The 21,088-nt window shown below is 43.3% G+C and overlaps 1 protein-coding gene across 3 annotated transcripts; it reads right to left on the reverse strand.

The window, feature by feature from the left end:
* Positions 1-1,542: 1,542 nt before the first annotated feature.
* Znf212 (zinc finger protein 212) lies at positions 1,543-19,504 on the reverse strand. 3 transcript variants are annotated; one of them, XM_047560567.1, is made up of 6 exons: positions 19,374-19,504; positions 7,986-8,372; positions 7,738-7,864; positions 6,094-6,198; positions 4,645-5,316; positions 1,543-3,168 (listed from the first exon to the last, which is right to left on the reverse strand). In XM_047560567.1, the coding sequence occupies exons 1-6, from the start codon at positions 19,395-19,397 to the stop codon at positions 3,143-3,145; spliced, it is 1,341 nt and encodes a 446-aa protein (XP_047416523.1). In that variant the 5' UTR covers positions 19,398-19,504; the 3' UTR covers positions 1,543-3,142. The 3 variants fall into 3 exon arrangements, with proteins under 3 accessions (XP_047416523.1, XP_047416524.1, XP_047416522.1); XM_047560568.1 differs by having other exon boundaries at positions 1,543-3,243; XM_047560566.1 differs by lacking the exon at positions 1,543-3,168 and having other exon boundaries at positions 3,261-5,316.
* Between the last annotated feature and the right edge of the window lie 1,584 nt (positions 19,505-21,088).

Raw genomic sequence — 21,088 nt, forward strand, 5'->3', positions numbered from 1 at the left:
TGTGGGATCCACTAAGACATGGTCCTGCCTTCCTAAGCATCACATCTGTTGATTCTGCTTTGGTAACCTTGTCTCCTACCTTCCCACTGCAGCTGCCCCAACCCCTCATTGGCTCCTGTTCGGTCTCTCTCAAAACCCTTCTGGGGTGCTGGGGCTGTAGCTCAATGGTTGAGTACTTGCCTCACACATGTGAGGCACTGGGTTCAATCCTCAGCACCACATAAAATTAAAGAAATAAAGATATTGCGTCCACTACAACTAAAAAAAAGTTTAAAAAAAAAAAAAACCTTCTGGGCTGGGGCTATAGCTCAGCTGGTAGGGTGCTTGCCTTGCAAGGCCCTGGGTTCAATCCTCAGCGCCCCAAGAAAAATAAGAATATGCATTAAAAAGAAAGAAAGAAAGAAACCCTTCTAACATATTCCACTCCCCACTCCACTCCCTCCAAATAGCATTAACTAATGTTCCCAAATCACAACTGGAATCAGGCCAGTCTTTGGCTCAGTGTTCCTCAGCTCCCCTTTATCAAGAAAATCCCAACTTCTCAGCTGGACTCCACTTCTCACACCTTGCCCTCTAGCCAACAGGATGGACTACTATGTGTATGTGCCCCAGTCTGTGTCGCAGGCTGTGTATACTTGCATCCTGCTTTGGTCAAGTCTCCTCCATTTAGAATGCCCTTCTTCCCACTTTTAAAAGGTCAGTTCAAAGACACCTCTCAGGGGAGCGGGGAGGAGGGAAAAAGGGAAGTTGCATAGTGGGTCCCTAAATACAGTTGCATAGGAGAAATAAGTTCTTATGTTCTACAGCACAATGGGGTGACTGTTGTTCACAGTATATTACCTATTTTATAAAGAACTAAAACCAAAGAAACAATGGTGGAAGAGACAGAAATGATAATTTCCCTGATTTGATCATTACACATTTTCTACTGTATTATCCCACTGTACTCCACAAATATGTGCATTGTCAATAGTCACTACTTGCAGTCTCCCCCAATGCCCCTACCCAGTTGTCCTGAATTCCTATAGCCCTTTGCCTCACTTGACATATTCTCAACCTTGCATTAGCTTCTCTTAATAGCATAAAGCTCCAAAGCAAGACCTGATTTATTCTTTTCTCTTGTAAAATACCGCAGATGGTATTCAGGAGTGCACAAATCTAAGGCAGAATGGAATGTCTAGTAGAGGACAGAGCTGTACAAAGGGGCAGGAGAGGAAGAAACCTGATTTTAACACAGCACAAACTCAACTATGGCCAAGTTGTTTTGTTCACCTAAGTATTTAAAACTGTCTAGATAACAGGTGCCATATATATATATATATATATATATATATATATGTTAAAAAATATATAAACAGGTGTATATACACACACACACGCACACACACACACACACACACACACACACACACACGATTTAAGAAACGGACGAGGAAGCATCCCCAGAAGGGGCTAATGTGCCAACTGTACACGTAAATGGATGGGAAGCAGACCTCCATGGATCCAGAGAAGCCTTTATTCCTTCACAGATAGAGAGGAGATTCTGGTTTTATAGGGTACCAGGAGGGTGATGGGATCATTGTATACGTGCAGCTTTGACCATCAGGGGATAGTTGTACAGGTTAAAGCCAGACCCAGGGGCTGGGGATATGGCTCAGTTGGTAGCGTGCTTGCCTTGCAAACACAAAGCCCTGGGTTCAATCCCCAGCACCACAAAAACAAAAAAGCCAGACTCCAATGAGTATTCAAATTTTGCCCCTTGTCATTCAGGACTACCAGGTCAATGGGGAAAACCCAAGGTTTAGGGGCTGACATTCTATATCCGCCCTTTCCTTTAGGGCCCATTGTTATCAGGAAGGCACTGGGAAAGGTTTAATGTTTGTTTCCCCTCCCACTTCTGGAGCTACACCGTCCCTCCACTTTCTTGGGGAGCTGTCTTACAGGAGTACTACTTTCCATAATCCTTCATCAACAGTAAAAACCAAATAGTGTTTAGTTCACCAAGGGCATTGGTGAGAGAGAAAGCAGGGCTTATTCAATAAGATGGGAAGCCCAAGCTGGCAGAAGCACACTGAGCGGGGAAGGGAAGAAACACAGGGTGGGTAGGCTGTGGAAGCTGCCAGTTCTATACCAAAACATCTCTATCAGTAGCTGGTGAATGCCATCGCAGGGTTCTGAGGAAAGTCCACATCCAGCTGTGCTCTAGAACAATAACTGGTAGCAGGAACATGTGAGGAACAGACTAGTTTGGTTACCAAGTAGCTCAGGTGAGGACCATTAGGACCTTAACTATGGGAACAGGAGGAGAGGAGACAGATGGATTAGGTTAGGGATGTCTGGCATTTGTCACCCTATAGTCTTTCCAGCTCAGTTCTCCCTAAGCTTCAATCCATTTCCTGTTTTCTTCTCAGTGCCTCCCTAAGCAGGCTTTCAATGCAGGACAGTTGAAGCAGACAAGAGGTTAGTTAATTTGTTGTGACTTAGGACAGTGCCCTATGTACATTTGTCACCTGGAGCTCTTGTTAAAATGCTGATTCGCATTTCCACCAAGTTCCCGGGGAGCCAGTGCTGCTGATGTGGAGACCACAGTTGTGGTATCAGGGACTTGGAATCCAGTCTTGACACTGCATAAGCTTAACCAACAGCACCTGGACAAGCGTGGGCTCTGAAGCACATGGTCTGCACTGACGTCCCCACTGCCACACCACACTGCTCAAGTCTCCTCCCACATCTCTTAAGTGAAACAGTGAAATCATACCACTCCAGGCTGTATGAGAACTAGTTTTTATAAAAAGAACTTAAAAGAGTGCCTCATGCATAAGTGCTCAATGAATGTTACTAGTAGCCCAACTGTTTGACATAATTATGTCCCTGCCCCAGGGGAGACTTGAATTTGTTGGAGAAACAGGACTGTGTTTTATACTTTATATTTTTTCCACTTCTAGGCAGGAAGCTGGCCACATTAAACCACTCAATAACTGGAACATGAGAATGATCAAGGATGGGACAGTGGCCATCTGGAGTGTAAAGGTTTCTAACAGCTGCCAAGTGCTCCCGTGATACCCGCCAAAATTCACCTACCTGTCTACCACCTCCCAGACGGTGTCGTCTCCACACGGGAGCTAGGGTCCCTGGGCTAGTCTCAGCCACACCCTCTTCTTGTCTGTCCTAGGTTTAAGTAAAAATGCAGGTCATGCTGTGCCTTCAGGGCTGCTACTGCTCTAGGTCAGGCACCTCTTCCACCTTGGCTCCAGGAAAGCATTTTGACAAATGGAGAAAAACATCAGATGTGAGTTTTTGTTGTTTTTTTTTTTAATTTTTTTTATTCTAGGCAACTGTAAACCATCCAAGGGGACATTCACATATGACTCAGGAGCCCACTGCCATCCCCACAAACGACAGTAGGGCAGGTGGTCAGTACTCCCGAGACAAGCATCTGTGTGCTTTTTCCCATCTCTGGGACAGAATTTGGAAGTGTAATGTGAACAACCTCAAGTAACAACTAATAGGTGCAAACTCAAATAACCACTGGAACACTTCGAGAAACGGAGTAGTCTTCCACCCGGGAGGCTGCACGAACACAGCAGGGTCAGGGCTTGAGAGGGGTATTTAAGACACCGACACTCCCAGGACCAGAACCCTACTTCCCACTCCTTCACAGGAATCCAGCAGGGGCTTCAGGGGCTCCCTCTCCTACTCCTTTCCTCTTGGTCCTTCTAAGACCATTAGCCCCAATTGAGAAGGCCAAGCACACCCACTAGAGGGAGCCCAGCACTGTGTCCCCGCTCTCTGACCTAAGTGTGGCTGAGCTAAAACGGCCCCATAAACTATTCCCTCTTAGAGGGGGTAGGCCCAGTCCCCATGTTAGGAACAACTTCTACAACTCTTGAAATTTTAAAAAAAAAAGTGTCAGGCTATATATAGTTTTTAAATCAACTAGAATCTAACTCCAAAAAAGGATCTTCAGAGCAGGGTTCATTTAAATTATTCCTTCTACTTGTTATTAATAAAGAGACTACAAAAAAAGAGGAAGTGAAGGGTTACTCTTCACCAAACTCCTCCTGTACCTGCTTGCCTGGAGCCCAACTTAACCCATGGGAAGACGTGCACTGCTGGGATTGGCCCTGGAACCAGCCACCAATCCATGTGGGGTCACAATGCCACCACCAGCCCCCAAGTATCAGATGGATGGGAAAACCAGATTTAACTGAGCCAAAGAGAGAGCACACCCAATGGCAAGGGTCAAGATGGCTGAGAAAGGCCAGGCCCTAAGACTCCTCTTCCATGTGGTTTTCAGGACAGCCTTGGGGCTCGGCCTGGCACTTGGTCAAGGGAAGGCAAATCAGAAGCAATGGCCCTCAGGAAGAAGTTAGTCCCTGACTGCACACAGTGTCTTTTCCGGGGGGACCAATGCCACGCCCCTCTGCCCCCGGACAGCGAGGGGTTGGCACCCTTAAAGAAGGCCATTGGGCCTTCCAGGGTCCAGGGTCAGTCCACCCCGCTCCCGCTGGTGGATCTTCTGGTGCTGCAGGAGGTGCTGCTTCTGGACAAAGCTCTTCTCACACTCGGGGCAGCTGTAGGGCCGCTCGCCGGTGTGGATGCGCTGGTGCCGCACTAGGTCAGACGGGTGGCTGAAGCTCTTACCACAGTACCCACAGATTAGCGAACTCCGGCTTTTCCTCCAAGGGATGTGGCCAGGCAGGGCAACCAGGCTGTTGGGTGAGAACCTCTCCTGGACGCGCGGGCTAGCACTAGGCCCCTCCTGAAGGTGGCAGCGCTGGTGAGTGATGAGGTTCACCTTGCAGCTGAAGCTCCTTTGGCACACCTCACACTGATGCAGCTTTGCCTTCTTGGCCGGTGGTTTCAGCCGTGGCCTGGGCCTGAGGCTCTCCTCTGGCTCTGTGGTGGGGAAAGACTCCCACCCCGAGTGGCTCTGCAGATGTGTGGCCAGTTGCTGCTTGTAGCGGAAACTGATCTCACACTCAGAACATTCATAGGAACCAGAAGTGTCCTTTTTCAGCTTCAGGCCCTGCCCACATTCCTGACCCAGCTGGACCTGCCTGTGGGATTTCTGCTTTGTGGAGCAGCCCAGAATTCTGTCACTGGTCAGATCTGTACTCTCCTCAGTAGGATCCTCGAGATTAGAGTCCCCAGGGCCTGACTCCAAGAGAACAGGTCCACCCTGACCATCCCAGAGCTCAAAATGCTCTGGGCCCAGGAAAGCCTGCTCTTCAGCAGCACCTGAGAATGTGCCAGGGAGGCCCACAGAGCCCTCCTGCTTGTACAGCAACTCCTGCTTGACCATAGCCCCATCCGCTGCAAAGAAAGAAGACCGAGAAAAAGATCACATTCTAGCACCTCTGGCCTCTTCAGAGTTGAACAAGTATCTGAGAATTCAGAAGGGCTCAAATCAAAGTCCCAGGGAAACAAATGAATTAGGGCAATCTGAAAGAAGATGTAACTAAATTCCAAGAATTATTAAAACCTAAACCTGTATTTATGTATAGACAAGTAACTGGAAATCTAATACATTATTCTCAAGAGAACAATGTTATAAAAGGTAGCTCTCCAAACTTGTCTACAAACTGATATTTCATCCCTGTGAAAAATGACAAAATATACTTCAACAAACACATTAATTTAGGAGAGTGTTAAAATAACAAATTTGAATAATTAAAGAAAAATACACTAGACCTACAGCTTAAAAGTTTTGTGTCCAGCTCTGTCCTTTCTGCATATTCTGCCCAAATACCCTGCTTACAAATACCTTTCCTATATTTCCTTCCCTCCTGATGCTCTGACCTGCCTCTCTGTATCATATTCTTATGAGAACCTATTACAGCCTCTATCCTGTAGGGCATGAAGAAATGTGATGTGTAGTCTTAAGAATCCACAGACTGGTAGGAGTAAAGCCAGACGTATGACTGCCATAATGGCAATCATGAAGGTGTCTAGAACCAATATATGGCAGATGAAGTTACTGAGAGTCAGTCAGTGTTTGGCAGTTCAGCAGTGGGAAAGCACCCTATAAGCTGCAGAGACACTTGCTTGGGAAGTGAGGGGGACAGGATAAAACATTCCAGAGCCACTCACCAGGGCGGGCACCACCAGGGTGGGTACCACCAGGGCCTTCCTCCTCCAGGTCACCCAGCATTTCTGTACCCAAGTCCGCTTCTCCCTCTGGCTGGCCAAGGACCTCTAGGTTGGAAATGGCAGAGTTGAGTTCAGGAGAGAGTAAAAGTTCACTGATGAACACAGGGACCACTGGCAGAGAGCAGATACTAAAACTTCAAAAGATTCAAAGGCTACTTACTATTATTGTCACTCTCTCAAGCGCTCTGGGACAATTAGACAATTCTGGCCAGCTAACCGCCAGCTAATTGGTCACCAATTCAGCTAGCTGCTGCCACCACTGCTCCTCCATGAGGGCTGCCAGGCTGCAAAGCCCCTGCAGTTCACCCAGCAGACCACCTCCCCACATGCATGGCTAAGGCCTCGTCAAAGGGCCTTTCAAGGCATATAATCTCATCCTTGCTGAGGCACTGCCAGGTGACAGACAAGGAGAGTGCCTTGAGGAGAGCACATGACCCAGCTAAGGTCACACAGTCACCTCTCTGGCCCACTGCTACTTCCCTCCCCACTCACTCTGGTCTAGCCACACTGGTTACCTACTCCTCCATGGGCCTACTTTTTTTTTTTTTTTTCCCAATTAAAAAATATATTTTTTCTTGACACATTCTGTAATTTTTGGTTAGCAGACACTATGAGACTCCAAACATGCAAACAATTTATCCTACATTATGAAAGAGCAAAGTCATGTGATAGAAATATAGTGAATAATAAAGTACAAAAAAGGGGTTAAGAATCAAGATATTTGAAAGTACTACATTCTTGAATTCAGTTCATTTTTACCCCAGCTTACTGTAGATCATTAAAGCCTAGAGCAATGAGCATAGGTAGGACTTAATTAGGAATACTGAACGCTAGATTTGAGGCATCTTCATGTTGGACACATGGGCCTACATTTTAAAAGATTTTATTTACCAAACAAAATATATTAGTTATGTAATAGTATGTTGGACATAAATATTTATACACATTAAGCAGCACTTCTATATGAAATATACACTGAGACCAAAATGACTGGCTAGGACTCCAGCCAAACTCCAAGAAAAAGGTTTTGGTCAGCTTGTGCTGCATCACTCATCCCAGGTAATGTAAGAATTTTTTTTTTTTTTGGGTGCTGGGGATTGAACCCACGGCCTTGTGCTTGCAAGGCAAGCACTCTACCAACTGAGCTATCTCCCCAGCCCACGTAAGAATTCTTTTGTGGTGCTGGGGATTGAACCCAGGGCCTTATGCTTGCAAGGCAAGCACTCTACCCACTGAGCTATATCCCCAGCCCCGTAATGTAAGAATTCTAATTGAACAGTCTTAACTATTAAAAACAACATGAGAAACCCCAGAAATATTACCATGGAAGTAGTAAATATTCTCAAGAAGTGGCTGTGTAACTGCAGAGAAGAAATATTAAAGGTACAACACTGAGACTTTTCCTAAGATTTTGTAGCTGAGAGGACCTGGAGATGCCCACTTCTTCTCCCGGCACAGGCCAACAGAGGATCCCAAGTCAACCGGAGATACAGGCGTAGTCAGAGGCACAAGCCGCTGGCCAGGAGCCATCAGGCGTGTGAGAGAATTCCAGGGGGAAACTGGAATTCTACTACTGCTACTCACTCAGAGAGACCAGCGTCTCATAGTTGCTCTCCATGACGTTCCTGTAGAGCTCCTTCTGCCAGTCCTCCAGGTTCTCCCACTCCTGCTCAGAGAAACACACACCATCATTCTCAAGTGACCTGGACACCTGAAACCACAAATGACACACAATGAGAACCTCCAAGTCATGACGGACAAGCCAGCAATTCAAAATCATGACCAGTAGAGAGCTGGGCTCCGCTTCTTGCCTAACTCAATCCTCTGTGTACCTTGGGGGCCTCGCCCTTGCTGCCAGGTGGCAGCCGCAGCACCCAGGAGCTCCTGGTGCGCAGCAGGTTCTCCACGTTCTCCAGCCGCCGCTGCAGCAGCCCATACTCCTGCAGCAGGGTCCCCAGCACGGCCCACTTGCCCTCCAGCTGGTTGCTGAACTCCACGGCTGTCTTCTCACAGTCGGCCAGCTTCTTCTCAGTTGTCCCGGTACGTCCCTCCAGGCTCTGTAGCCGGGCAGCCTGGGACTCCATCTTCTTCTCCACAGACTGAATAGCAGCCACCACTGTCCAGAGTGAGATCTCTGTGGTCTGAAAATACGAGCTTTTTTCTGTTGCTTGTGAAGGTGTTGAAGTTGTTAAAGGTGCAGAGCGCCGTTTTCGTCTATGCTAAAGGACCAAAGATACAGGGTCAGTCAGACAATGCTATTCCAAGCATCAAGTACAGAAAGCAACGTCCAAGTCTAGAAGGACTCAGAGCTGCCTACTTTCTTTCTTTTCTTTCCTCTCCCCCCCCTTCCCTCCTTTCTTTCTTTTTCTCTTACTTTATTTTGTTACTGAACATTGAACCTGGGGGCACTTGGGGCACTTTACCACCAAACTACATTCCTAGTCCTTTTTGAGACATTGTCTCACCAAGTTGCGAAGGTTGGCCTCAAACTTGTGATTCTTCTACCTCAGCCTCCGAAGTTGCTGGGATTCTAGGCATGTACCACCACACCTGGCTTTTTTTTGTATGTATGCACTTTTTAATTCTGATGTTGAAAATGTGTATATTGTAATGACTTTGGAGAATACCATAGAAAAATTATATAAACCGTGTGAACTTATGTAGATTATGTATGTAAGTTTTTTTCACCTTTTCTTTTTTTTTCAAAAAAATAAAAATCATAGTACATATTTTGATGCCTGTATTTTACACATAGCATATTTTATGAGACTTTCCTATATTAGAGTTCATTTTTTAAAACCAATTTCTTTCTACTTTATGTTTGGGACTATACGATAAATGATGTCATTTACATCCATTCTGGCTCTACATTCCTGCCAGACATCAATAGTTGATCAAGCAAACCTTTCAATGGCTCCCTATGATAAGAGAAAATTCCTTAGCAGGGCATACAAGACCTAACGCAATCCTTATTGTATGCTAGTAGTTGATAAGGTGAAATAACACAAATAAATCCTTAATAAACATTTGCTGAAATGATTGACTAAGCCTGCTGACATTTTCCTTATAATCCTCATTTTTATGATCATCCCTGAAATTTTGGCTGAAGCTCAAAATTTCTAAAACCAACACTGGGGAAGTCTTTCTGAAGCTGCCCTCTCACCCCACTGTCCTACTCCATTTTCACTTCAGTCCTAAGCCCCCAAAGCTTGCTACTCTTTCATGTGGCACACTTTATCTAAGGCTGCTTCTCTAACCTGGTCTGGAGGACAATGAGACCAAGACACCAAGAAGAAATTTCTCTAAAAGAACTGCTGGGGGGAGGAGTCACAGTCTGGAGAAAAGAGGGATAAAATGAAACTGACTGGCAAAGAAGAGAACACTTGAGTTTGATCAAGACCTATTTCAGCTATTCATCATAGAACACACAGACAAAAAGCTTACAAATCCCCCTAAAAAGATTTAAAGAAGATTTCAATGTAAGTTATAAATTCAAGTGAAACAAAACATTAGGTTGAATAAATTAACCTCATCACATTTGTTTTGCTTCTGTAAGCTTCTGAGTGACTGGTTTTTTGGAGGCTCATCTTTCCCCCCCGTGGCCACCATTCATTCACCACCTCGTTGCTTGTTAGTACTTCTTCCAGACAGGGGGTAGGTAAGGGTCTAAGAGGAGGAATAAACCCCTCCTCTTCCACATAATAAAAGTTTCTTATTTTCTTCCATTCTGAATTATCTAGCATAATGGAAAATTCAAATGTCCATCAACTGACACATGGATTAACAAATTGTGGTTCACTCATCCATATTATGGGTTGAACTGTCTGGTCAAAAAGACGCTGGAGGGCTGGGGTTGTAACTCTGTGGTGGAACACTTGCCTCCCACGTGTGAGGCACCGAGTTCAATCTTCAACACCACATAAAGTAAAATAAAATAAAATATATTGTGTTCATCTATAACTAAAAGTAAAAAATAAATAAAAAATAAATAACCTGAACCCTCACTATCTCAGAATGTTATCTCGTTTGATAAAAGGGTCTTTCTGGAGGAAATCAAGCTACAATGAGATCATTATGATGGGTCTTAATCCAATGACTAGTATCCTTATAAATTTGGGGAACTCTGGACATAGACACAAAGAAGGGCAATTATATGAAGATACACACAGGAAGATGAGCCGGTAAAAATGCCTGGGGTCACCAGAAGCTAGGGGAGTGGCACAGATCTCACAAGGAATCAGTCCGACATACACTTTGGTTTCAGAAGTGTAGACGACACTTCTGTTGTGTAAGCCAGTTTGAGTCAGTACGTTGTTACCACAGCCCTAGACTAGTTCTCAACAATTAAAAAGAACAAACTACTGACCTAATATTACCACATGCTAAGTCCAAGAAGTCAGACACAAAAGGCTATGTCCTGTACTCCATTTAGATGCCATTCAAGAAAAGGCAAAGGGCTGGGGATATTGCCTGCCTCGCAAAGGCTCTGGGTTCAATCCCTAGCACCACAGGAAAAAAAAAAAAGGCAAAACTATTGGACAGAAAGATCAGTGGTTGCCAGGGGCCAGAAATGGGAGAAGACAGATTATAAAGGAACAGGAGGGAAATTTCTGGAATGATGGAAATATTTTACATCTTAGTAATCTGATGTCTAAATATTTATCAAAGCTCATTAAACTATATGCAGAGAGTGAATTTTACTGTATATCAATAAACAAGACTTAAAACATCCAGGTAGGAGAAAATGTTAGCTGTCATAAAAGATACCAAAAACAAAATCTAAAAACAGAGGAGATACTGTGAACAGGATATGAAGTGGAGAGAACCTGCATCCAAAAATAAAACTGCAGAACTATAAAGTGGAAATGCAGACAATCAATTAACAAATGAAAAAACAACAGCCTTAGCAGTTAATGTGAATATAATCAAATGCAACCATTTTTCATCCATCAGATGACAAACATGGAAAAGGAATAACAGAGCTGATACTTTCATGATCCTCCTGGAAGTCATTAAAAATACTACAAACCACCTTAGTGAAGACCTCAGAAAAGTCACCTAGCAATACCACTCAGGGAATATAGCTTACAAAAAGAAACAGTACTTAATGACATACACATGAAGATAATTACTGGTTAAGACTCTTTGGAACAGTCAAAACCTGGAAATAACTTAGACATCTGTTAATAAGGGAATGGTTACATAAATTATGGCACAGCCCAAGATGGTATTATATAACCATTAAAGAAATGGGTTAGATGTGTATGTATGGTTTAGAAAACACACTGAGGGCTAGGTGCAGTGGCACATGCCTGTAATCCTAGTGGCTTGGAAAGCTAAGGAAGGAGGATCACGAGTTCAAAGCCAGCCTCAGTAACTTAGCAAGACTCTGTCTCAAAATAAAAAAAAAAAAAAGGCTGGGGATGTAGGTCAGTGGTTAAGCACCCCTGGGTTCAATCCCTGGTACGAAGAAAAAGAAAAAGAAACACACATTGATAAGGTTAAAAGATCAACTTTTAAGAAAATAGTTATTATCATCTCATTTTCCTAAAGAGAAAACATTGATGTATGTTTATTTCAGCACACAGAAAAGTTTAGAAAAATAGTCAACATGCACTTGTTAACAGGGTTGCACCTTCATGGAGTTGAGAGAAATGGATTTTACTCTTTCATTGAAAGTTACTGCCTGTTTGACTCTTTCTTTTTCTTTTTTTGGATACCAGGGATTGAATCCAGGGGCACTTAACCACTGAGCCACATCCCTAGTCCCTTTTTATATTTTATTAAGAAACAGCCTCACAAAGTTGCTGAGGCCGGCTTTGAACTTGCTATCCTTCTGCCTTAGCCTCCCAAGCTGCTGGAACTACAGGGGTGCACCACCACGCCCGGCTGCTTTGACTTTTTAATAAACATGTATTCTTTTGTAATTTTTTTAAGTTCAATATGTAAGAGTATTTCTGAAGGCAATGAAAATACAAAAAGTACATTTATGCTGACCATGCTTCTGGATTTTCTGGCCCAGTCCTGCCTTTGAATATCAAACAACTGACATGTTATGGTCCAAAACATTACCAAACATCTCAAGAGTTCCTATTGTTAAGAAAACTGCAGTTGTCTTGAGTGAATGCAAAGCAAATAACATTTTAAAGTGATAGTTAAGTTGAACTAGGTGATATCTAAAATCTTTCCCAACTAAGAGATACTATTAATTTTAATATTAAATAGTTTAAAACTGACTGTATAAAATAGTGACAACAGTCAGGTGCAGTGACACACACCTGTATTCCCAGTGCTTGGCAGGCTGAGGCAGGAGGACTGCAAGTTCCAGGACAGCCTCAGCAGCTTAGTGCAACTTACTAAGACCCTGTCTCAAAATAAAATTCAAACAAGGGGCTGGGCATGCTCATGGACAGACAGGATTAATATTGCTAAAATGGCAATACTATCAAAAGAGGGAAGTGAGGGGAGGGGTGGGGGCAGGGGTTGAGAAAGCTGGTGGAATGAGGTGGACGTTATTACCCTATGTACAGGTATGAATGCAGGAATGGTGTGACTGCATCATGTACAACCAGAGAAATTTTTTAAAAGCTATGCTCCATTTGTGTACGAAGAGTCGAAAAGTATTCTGCCGTCATGTATAACTAATTAGAACAACAAGAAAAAGCAATACACAAATTCAATGCAAGCCACATAAAAATACAAACAATATTCTTCACAGAACTAATAAGACAGTCCTAAAATTCATTTGGAAGAATAAAAAACCAAAGCAATTCTAAGCCACAAGGCAAGACAAGAGCCATAACAATACCTGACTTCAAATTATATTTAAACTGCATGGTACTGGCGTAAAACCAGACTCACAGACCAATGACACAGAATAGAAGACACAGAGACAAATCCACACATCTACAGTCACCTTCCCCTTGACAAAGGTGCCAAGAACATGCATGCACTGGAGAAAAGAAGTCTCTTTAACAAATGGTGCTGGGAAAGCTGGTTATCCATATGTAGAATAAAACTGGATTCCTATCTTTCACCCTGCACAAAAAATCAACTCAAAATGGATCAAAGACCTTGGAATTAGACCAGAAACTATGCAACTCCTACAAGAAAACACAGGGTCAACACTCCAGTATAAAGGCACAGGCAACAACTTTCTCAATAGAACTCTTAAAGCTCAGGAAATAATGTCAAGATAAATGGGATGGCATCACATTAAAGTTTCTGTGCAGCAAGGAAACAATTAAGAATGTGAAGAGAGAACTTTCGGGATACAAGAAAATCTTTGCTAGCTAACTATTCTTCTGACATAGAACTAATATCTAAAATATATATAACAAACTCGAAAAACTTAACAGCAAAAGAACAACTAACCTGATTAATAAATGGGTAAATGACTTAAACAGGCACTTCTCAAATACAAATGACCCACAAATATACGAAAAATGTTCAACATCATTAGCAATTAGGGAAATGCAAATCAAAACTACACTGCGATGTCATGTCATACCAGTCAGAATGGCAGTCATCAAGAATACAAACAACAATAAATACTGGAGAGGATGTGGAGAAGAAGAGCACTTTTACATGGGATTGTAAGTTAGAACAACCACTACAGAAATCAGTGTGCAGGTTCCTCAAAAGATTAGGCAGGGAATCACCACATGACCCAGCTATACCATTCCTTGGTACTTATCCTAAAAAATTAGTTATCGTGCTACAGTGACATATGCATACCCATGTTTATAGCAGAATAATTCACAATAGCCAAACTGTGGAACCAGCCTAGGTATCTATCAACAGATGAATGGATAAATAAAATGTGGTGTATGCATATATACACAGTGGAGTTTATTCATCCATAAAGAAAAATGGAATTGTCATCTACAGGAAAATGGACAGAACTTGAGACCATATGTTGAGTGCAATTAGCCAAACGCAGGTCAAGGATCATATGTTTTCTCTCATATATGGAAGCTAGAGAGTAAAAAGGAAAAGAAAAAGAAAGGTGTGTATGTAGGGGTGATCACATGAAAAGCAAAGGGACATCAGCAGAGGAAAGGGACCAAGGGATGAGGAAAAGAAAGAGGGGAAAAGGAAAAGAAAGATGGGGCAGATCTCATGAAAATCAAAGGCAGATCAATAGAGGAAAGGGACCAAAGGGTGGAAGGTGGAGAGGGATGCTGGCCAAATTAACTTGTCATATTGTTTATACATACTAAAGCGTAAGAATAAATCCCACCATTATGTACAACTATAATGTACTAGTTTTTAAAATGTGGAGAAAAAAATAAAAACCCAAAGAGCTAAGGATGTACAGTGGTAGAGTAGAGCACTCCTGGGTTCAATCCCCAGTACCACTCACACACACACACTCACAAAAGTAGTGACACTCACATAATCACCATTCAGTTACATATATATATATTTTTTCCCTTTAATGTCTTTTGTGTTACTCTATAAACTATCCTTGATTTTATCTTTTTTCTACTAATTGCCTTTTTCTATGTTTTTATCACATTTGTTTCCAAACAACTTATTCTTGAATTTTGTATGCTTTAGGACTTTAAATTGAATCACTCTCCTACAACTCCTGGGAATATTGTTACGACATGTGGTTATGATTGATTTTCACTGCTGTATAATATTCATTGTATAATACTGTTTATTTTTCCATTCCATTACTAATCTTTGTTTCTGTCATTACAACAGTGCTATGATGAACAAGACTACACATGGGTGTTGGGTCCCAGGTCCTAGGTGACACACATGAGCAAGTGTTTCCTTAGAGTTCTAGAAAGAAGTATTTCTATCACAGAGTATATATACATCCTGAACTTAAGTAGATAATGCCAAATGTTACATCTTTATATGTACTAGTTATTAAGATTTCCCCTTCAGTGAATTACCTGCTCAAGTATTTTATCCATTTATCTTTTGGGCTGATTTTTCCTTATTGTCTCAATTTCTTCATTAATTCTTCAAACTAATCTTCAGCAGAGATATGTTACAAATTTTCTCTTGTTTGTGCTTTTAGGGGTTTTACTTTTGTGTGTGTGTGTGTGTGTTACTGGGGATTGAACTTAGGGACACTTTACCACAAAGCTACACACCTCCGGTCCTTTTTATTACCAGACAGGGTTTTATGAAGTTGCTGAGGTTGGCCTTGAACCTGCTACCTCCTGCCTCAACCTCCCAAATCACTGGGATTACAAGCATGCATCACCATGCCCAGCTTACTCTTTATTATCTTTTTTGGCGGGGGTCGGGGGGCGGGGGGGTAGTATAGGGGATTGAACTCAGGGTACTCAACTACTGAGCAACACCCCTAGCCCTATTTTGTATTTTATTTAGAGACACAGTCTCACTGAGTTGCTTAGCACCTCACTTTTGCAGAGGTTGGCTTTGAACTCAAGATCCTCCTGCCTTAGCCTCTGGAGTTGCTGGGATTACAGGCATGTACCACCGTGCCCACCTCTTTATTGTCTTTTGATTAAAAGTCCTTGACTTTAATGTAGTTATGTTTTACCCGTGTCTTTTTTATGGTTTCACCTTTTGTGTCTGAGGTTAAAAAAAAAAAAAAAAAACAACTTAAATTTTATAATATTGTGTCCTAAGCTCTTTATAGTTTTGTCTTTAAAGTATTTGTCTTTTAATTTCAATTAAAATTCATATACATGTACAGCACAAAGCTTGATTTCCACATGGGGAATTGAGTCTTTTACCATTATAAAAATAGTAGTAGCCTTCTCTAGCAATATTAATATGTAATTAAGTCAACTTTTCATTAGTTTTGGCGTGGTACATTGTTTTCACATCCTTTTAAATTCACTTTGTCTATAAACTTATCTTTTAGTTGTACCTCTTATAAATCATACTTAGATTTTCCCCCCATTCTGACAATCTCTGCCTTTTAACAAGAACATTTAGTTCATTTATATTTATTGTGATTGTCGATTTACCTTTTTATGCTATTGATCTCACCTTTCATCTTCTTTCTTTTTTTTAAATAATTATTTTCTTATTCTATTATTCCCACTTCTAAGTTATATAGTCAATTTCTAGTATTTAACAATTGGCCTTGAAATTATAGGGAGCACACTTATAAAGACCTTTAAATACTTGAATTCTAATCATCTCTTTCAAACATCTATATCAATGCTGTAATGTGTTCTAATTCCCTTTAACTCTACAAAAAATGATTAGCTTTATTCAGTCAAAATTTATTTAGATTTACTCATTTTCAAGGATAATCACAGTTTTTTTCAATTTTCAGAATTTCCATTTGGGATAATTTTCCTTTTACCTGAAGTATATCCTTTAGAATTTCCTTAACGAAAAGGTACTGCTAGCAAATCGTTAAATTTTAATTTATCTGAAAATATTTTACCCTTGTTTTTGATTTTTTTTTTTTTTTTTTTTTTTTTTTTTTTTTGGTGCTGGGGATCGAACCCAGGGCCCTGTGCTTGTAAGGCAAGCACTTTACCAACTGAGCTATATCCCCAGCCCCTTGTTTTTGAAAGATATTTTTGTTGAGTATAAAATTCTCAAATCACAATTATTTTTCTTTCAGCCTACTGACAATATCATTCTACTGTTACCAGACTTACATATTGCTGTTGAGAGGCTGTCTCCCCTTGACTTACTATTGTTCATTTGAAAGTAATCTGTTTTATTTCTCTAGTGGCTTATAAGAACTCTCTCTGACTTGTATTTTGTACTTTTTACTAGTATGTGTCTAGGCAGAGATTTTTCTTTATCGATTCTGATTGATGGTAGATCACTGTTTCTATGTATTGGCATTTGTCAATCCTACTATATCATCAGTCATTAGCCACTCATCACATATGGCCTCTAGTACTCAGAGAGAAAGTCTGAGTGATGGCGAGTGTGTGCATGCAAGTGATTTCCTTCTAGTTCCGGTTAGATGAATGTTAGATTTTCTCATTCCATTTTTTTCTTATCTCTTATCTTCTTTTCACATTTTCCTTTTCTTTTACTTACTCTGCATTGCTTTCTTGATAATTTCTTCACCTTTGCCATTCAGTTGACTATCAGTGTGTCGCTAAGGAAGGCTTTCCACTGACTTTAAAGTTTTAATTATAGAGCCGGGGTCGTGGCTCAGTGGTAGAGCACTTGCCTAGCACATGTGAGGCACTGGGTTGGATCCTCAGCACTATATACAAGCATACATACATACATACATACATAAAATAAAATAATTATATCCATCTACAACTAAAAATATTTTTTAAATAATTTCTATTTTATTCTTTTTCAAATCTGGTTATATTTAGTCTCTTGACCCTTATTCATATTTGCCACTCTTTATCTTTAAACATATTAGCACAGTTATTTCATATTCTGTGTCTAATACCTCTAGTATGTGACATCTCTGATCTAATTTGTTGACCATTATTTTCACTGGCTTTTCTTCTCCTTGCTTGGTTGGTAATTTTTTTAAATTGTAATCTCATACTTCTTAGAATTTTATCCATTAGAATTAGTTAAAGTCTAAGTTAAAAGTAGATTCCTTTAGAAAAGATTTGAGTTTGTTTCTGAAAAGCAATTGAGAATTCTTTTTAAATGTTTGGCTTGGGATTTCTTGAACTACTGAGAAAGTATGAATTCAAGCAACAAGCCCACAAGAGGATCACCATAAATTCTCAAGGGAAACCCCACACCCATCCCTCAAGGTCAAGATTTATCTTTTTTTTTTTTTTTGCAATCACCTAAGGGAAAGTTTACATTTAATTCACCCTTAGAATATTGCCCTTTGAAGTCTCAACTTTATGGAGTTGGAACAGGAGGCTTCTCTATCTCATGCTCTGAGTTTTGTCTTCTAATTTCTAGGTCCCTTGAGGTCATGAAATACCAAAAATTAATGTTCAGAAAATGCCCTCAATGTTGGCCTCAGAACTCTGCTTACCTCTGAAAGTGTTCCCTCTTTCACTTACTTTTTGCAGTATCATACATTTCAAATACATCAATATCAGTCTTTTTCTTAGCATTTTTTAGTTGTTTTCATCAAGGCACCTACTTGGACTAGAGATACAGGATCCTCATCTGAAGAGATAACGTCTGAGAACAGAAACATACTCAAGAACAATTTGTTCTATGGCAAATCCATAAGCTATTTAAAGCCAGGTTTGAGATTTTGGCGGATCTTTAAGGCTTCCTCTCCACTAGGTCTGTCGATGACACGTAAGTAACCCTAGAATGACCAGTAAGGAGCAAGGTCCTCCTGCCCCACTGGAGTACTAATCTGGTCTGGAAAGCAAACCTGTGCTAAGTGTTCCAAATCCTCCCTTCCTGTCCACTTCCTGCGAGAATCAATCTAGTGCACCCTGCGCAGGTAAGGCGTTCACCGCAGGCTCTTCTTAGCGCTCCATTCTCACCGAAGACCTCACAGGCTTCTGAAAGGGCTTGTGGACCCACAACAGCTGCGCTAAGACCCAATGCATCCCATCTGCCCTTCCCACGGGAAAGCCCCCGCGGTGCCACTGAGCCACCACTACTCTAGAGCAGCACGCAGAATGTCAGCGCCAGAAGGAACCTAGAGAGCATCTAGCAACTAACCCAACACTTGCAACGGAGACCCAGAGGGCCAAACGAGTTGCCTAAAGTCGCCTGCGCTGGGCACCTGAGCGCTCAGTCAGCACCCCATCCAGTTTCCGGACTCCACACCCAACTCCTCGCAGCTCCATCCCTGACATTCCTGGAAGAGGGGCGGCTCCCAGCGGCAGGGCAGGACCGGGCTCCGACTCCTTCACGAACCCACCCGGCACTACTCTGAGTGACACTGGCCCCGACCAAAGGCAAACCCGCCTGGCCGAGACCGGTGGCTGCAGCCCAGCGCACTAAGTTGCACGAGCGCGGCAGGAGGGACGGCGGAACGCCGGGCGGAGGGCGCGGGTGGCGGGTAACGCGCCCGGGGTCTCCGGAGCCGGGGAGAGCTCGCCGTGGCCGCGGGCACCGGGTCTCTCAGGGCACGAAACCGAAACTGTGGACACAGGGACAACTCCGAAGCCAGCCTCGTCGAAGTTTCTGGGCGCCGGCGCCGAGTCTCCGGGCGGCCGCAGAGGGAGCTGGTGCCGGGGCCCCGCGGCGGGTCCCAGCCGGGCGGTCCGCACTCGCCCGGCCGGCCGCAGCCCGCGACGCCGACCCGCCCGACGGGCTCCGCCGCCCGAGCGCCCTGGCGGCCGCGGGGAGTCTCTCACCCGAGCAGGCGCTGCCTCCGCCATGGCGCCGGTCGCCGCTCAACAGCCGGGCCGCCTGAGAGCCGTCGAGCTGCGCGCCAGTCCGCCAGCGCCCGGACGCTCCGGGAAGCCGCCGCCGTGTTGACGCGAGGGGCACTCTGGGAGCCGGCCTGCCCGCCAAGACGGGCCTCAGCCGCCCGCCCGCCCGCCGCGCGGGTTCCCATCGCGCCCCCTGCGGCCGGAGGGCGAACGGCAGCGAGGAACCCCCGGCGGCGCGGCGCGGCGCGGCCCGGCCAGCCGGCTCGGACCTTGAGGTCAAGCACACGTTCCGAGCTTAAGGCGGACCCGCGGGCCTTTGCGTGTCTTTTGGGTGCCAGCACTTTGTTAAATGCTTTCCGGGATTGAAAAATGCATAAAACTCGGACTTTTCTCCTAGAGAGGAACATGTAACCTACTTGGGGAAAAGAGATATGGTCCCAAATGGCAGGTGGTCTTATACTAAAATCTCACCTGTCACCTGGCTTTTTAGATACTAGAACCACATTTCTATAGCAACAGTGAGGGGTCAAGGGCCCACGTCCGCCCATTGTAGCCTATTAATTATGTTCATCATATGCCTTGGAAAATCCAAGATAGACTTGCAGTCCTCCAGTTGCATGTGTGTTGGATGGTGTGTTCTGAGTTTGGGCTTGGAAAACATGGCCACGTTAACATTTCATCGCCATATATCCAAAGCCCAATACCAGCAACACTACTACAAATGTATTTACCTAATTTACACCATGTTGTCTCTCTAGAGACATGAGTGAGACTGAAATGAACTTCTAATGGCAGGCACGAAGTGCTTCCTCTGAGAAGTAAAGTCTTAAGATCATCAGAAAATTTGTTTCACTAGACTGGCTCCTTCACAGGAAGGGCTGAGCTCAGATTCCACTTCCTCAAAGAGGTCTTCCCTATCTACACTGACTACAGCCCAACTCTCTCCTCCATCCCCAAACTCAATCACCTCACCCTGCTGGAAATTGCACCCAGCATCTATCGCTCTCTGAAATAACCTCATATTTTTTCATTTGCTTCTCTGTCTCTTCCACAAAAATGTCTTTCCATGTTGTGTCTGCCACTTATTTTTCTTAGAAGTGCTCCCAAATGCTTTTGAATGACTAAGTAGTGAATCAGAGAGTAAGGACATGAAAAGTCATCTCAAAGAGAAGGTATGATTTCCAGGGCAACCAGATTGACAGGATCTTGATTAAATCATCAACAAATCTTAAGGAAGAATGGGCCAGCCTGAAGAGACTAATCAGCCATAGTACTGCCTTCTCTCAGGCCAATAAACACTTGCTGTCAGACTTAAGAAAGAAATGTGTCATTATTGTGGAGCCAGACATATCAGGACATAGGGCACTGAAGCCATTAAACAGCCCATAGCCCTCACCCCTCTTTCCATGTCTATGCTCACCAGGCTGCTGACTGCTAAGTCAGGTTTCCATGTAGCTGCTGGGAGACAACATGTGCTTAGACTGATGGGAATGTCAGTCCACCCCTGGAAATGGTTAAACTGATACTCTGGTTTGTCCATCAATCTCTAGAGTTAGCATGGTTCAGAATCCCTGATGCTGAGCCTGGGACCCTGGAAAAGAGTTTGGATTGAATTTCCAGCCTTCCAGGGAGGAAGGAGGCAGCACCAGGAACAGGTTGGTAGGTGCCTGGTTTTTGGGAAATGGGGTTGGGCAGTG

Source organism: Sciurus carolinensis, chromosome 8 (genome assembly GCF_902686445.1).
Source record: "Sciurus carolinensis chromosome 8, mSciCar1.2, whole genome shotgun sequence".
Classification (NCBI taxonomy): Eukaryota; Metazoa; Chordata; class Mammalia; order Rodentia; family Sciuridae; genus Sciurus; species Sciurus carolinensis.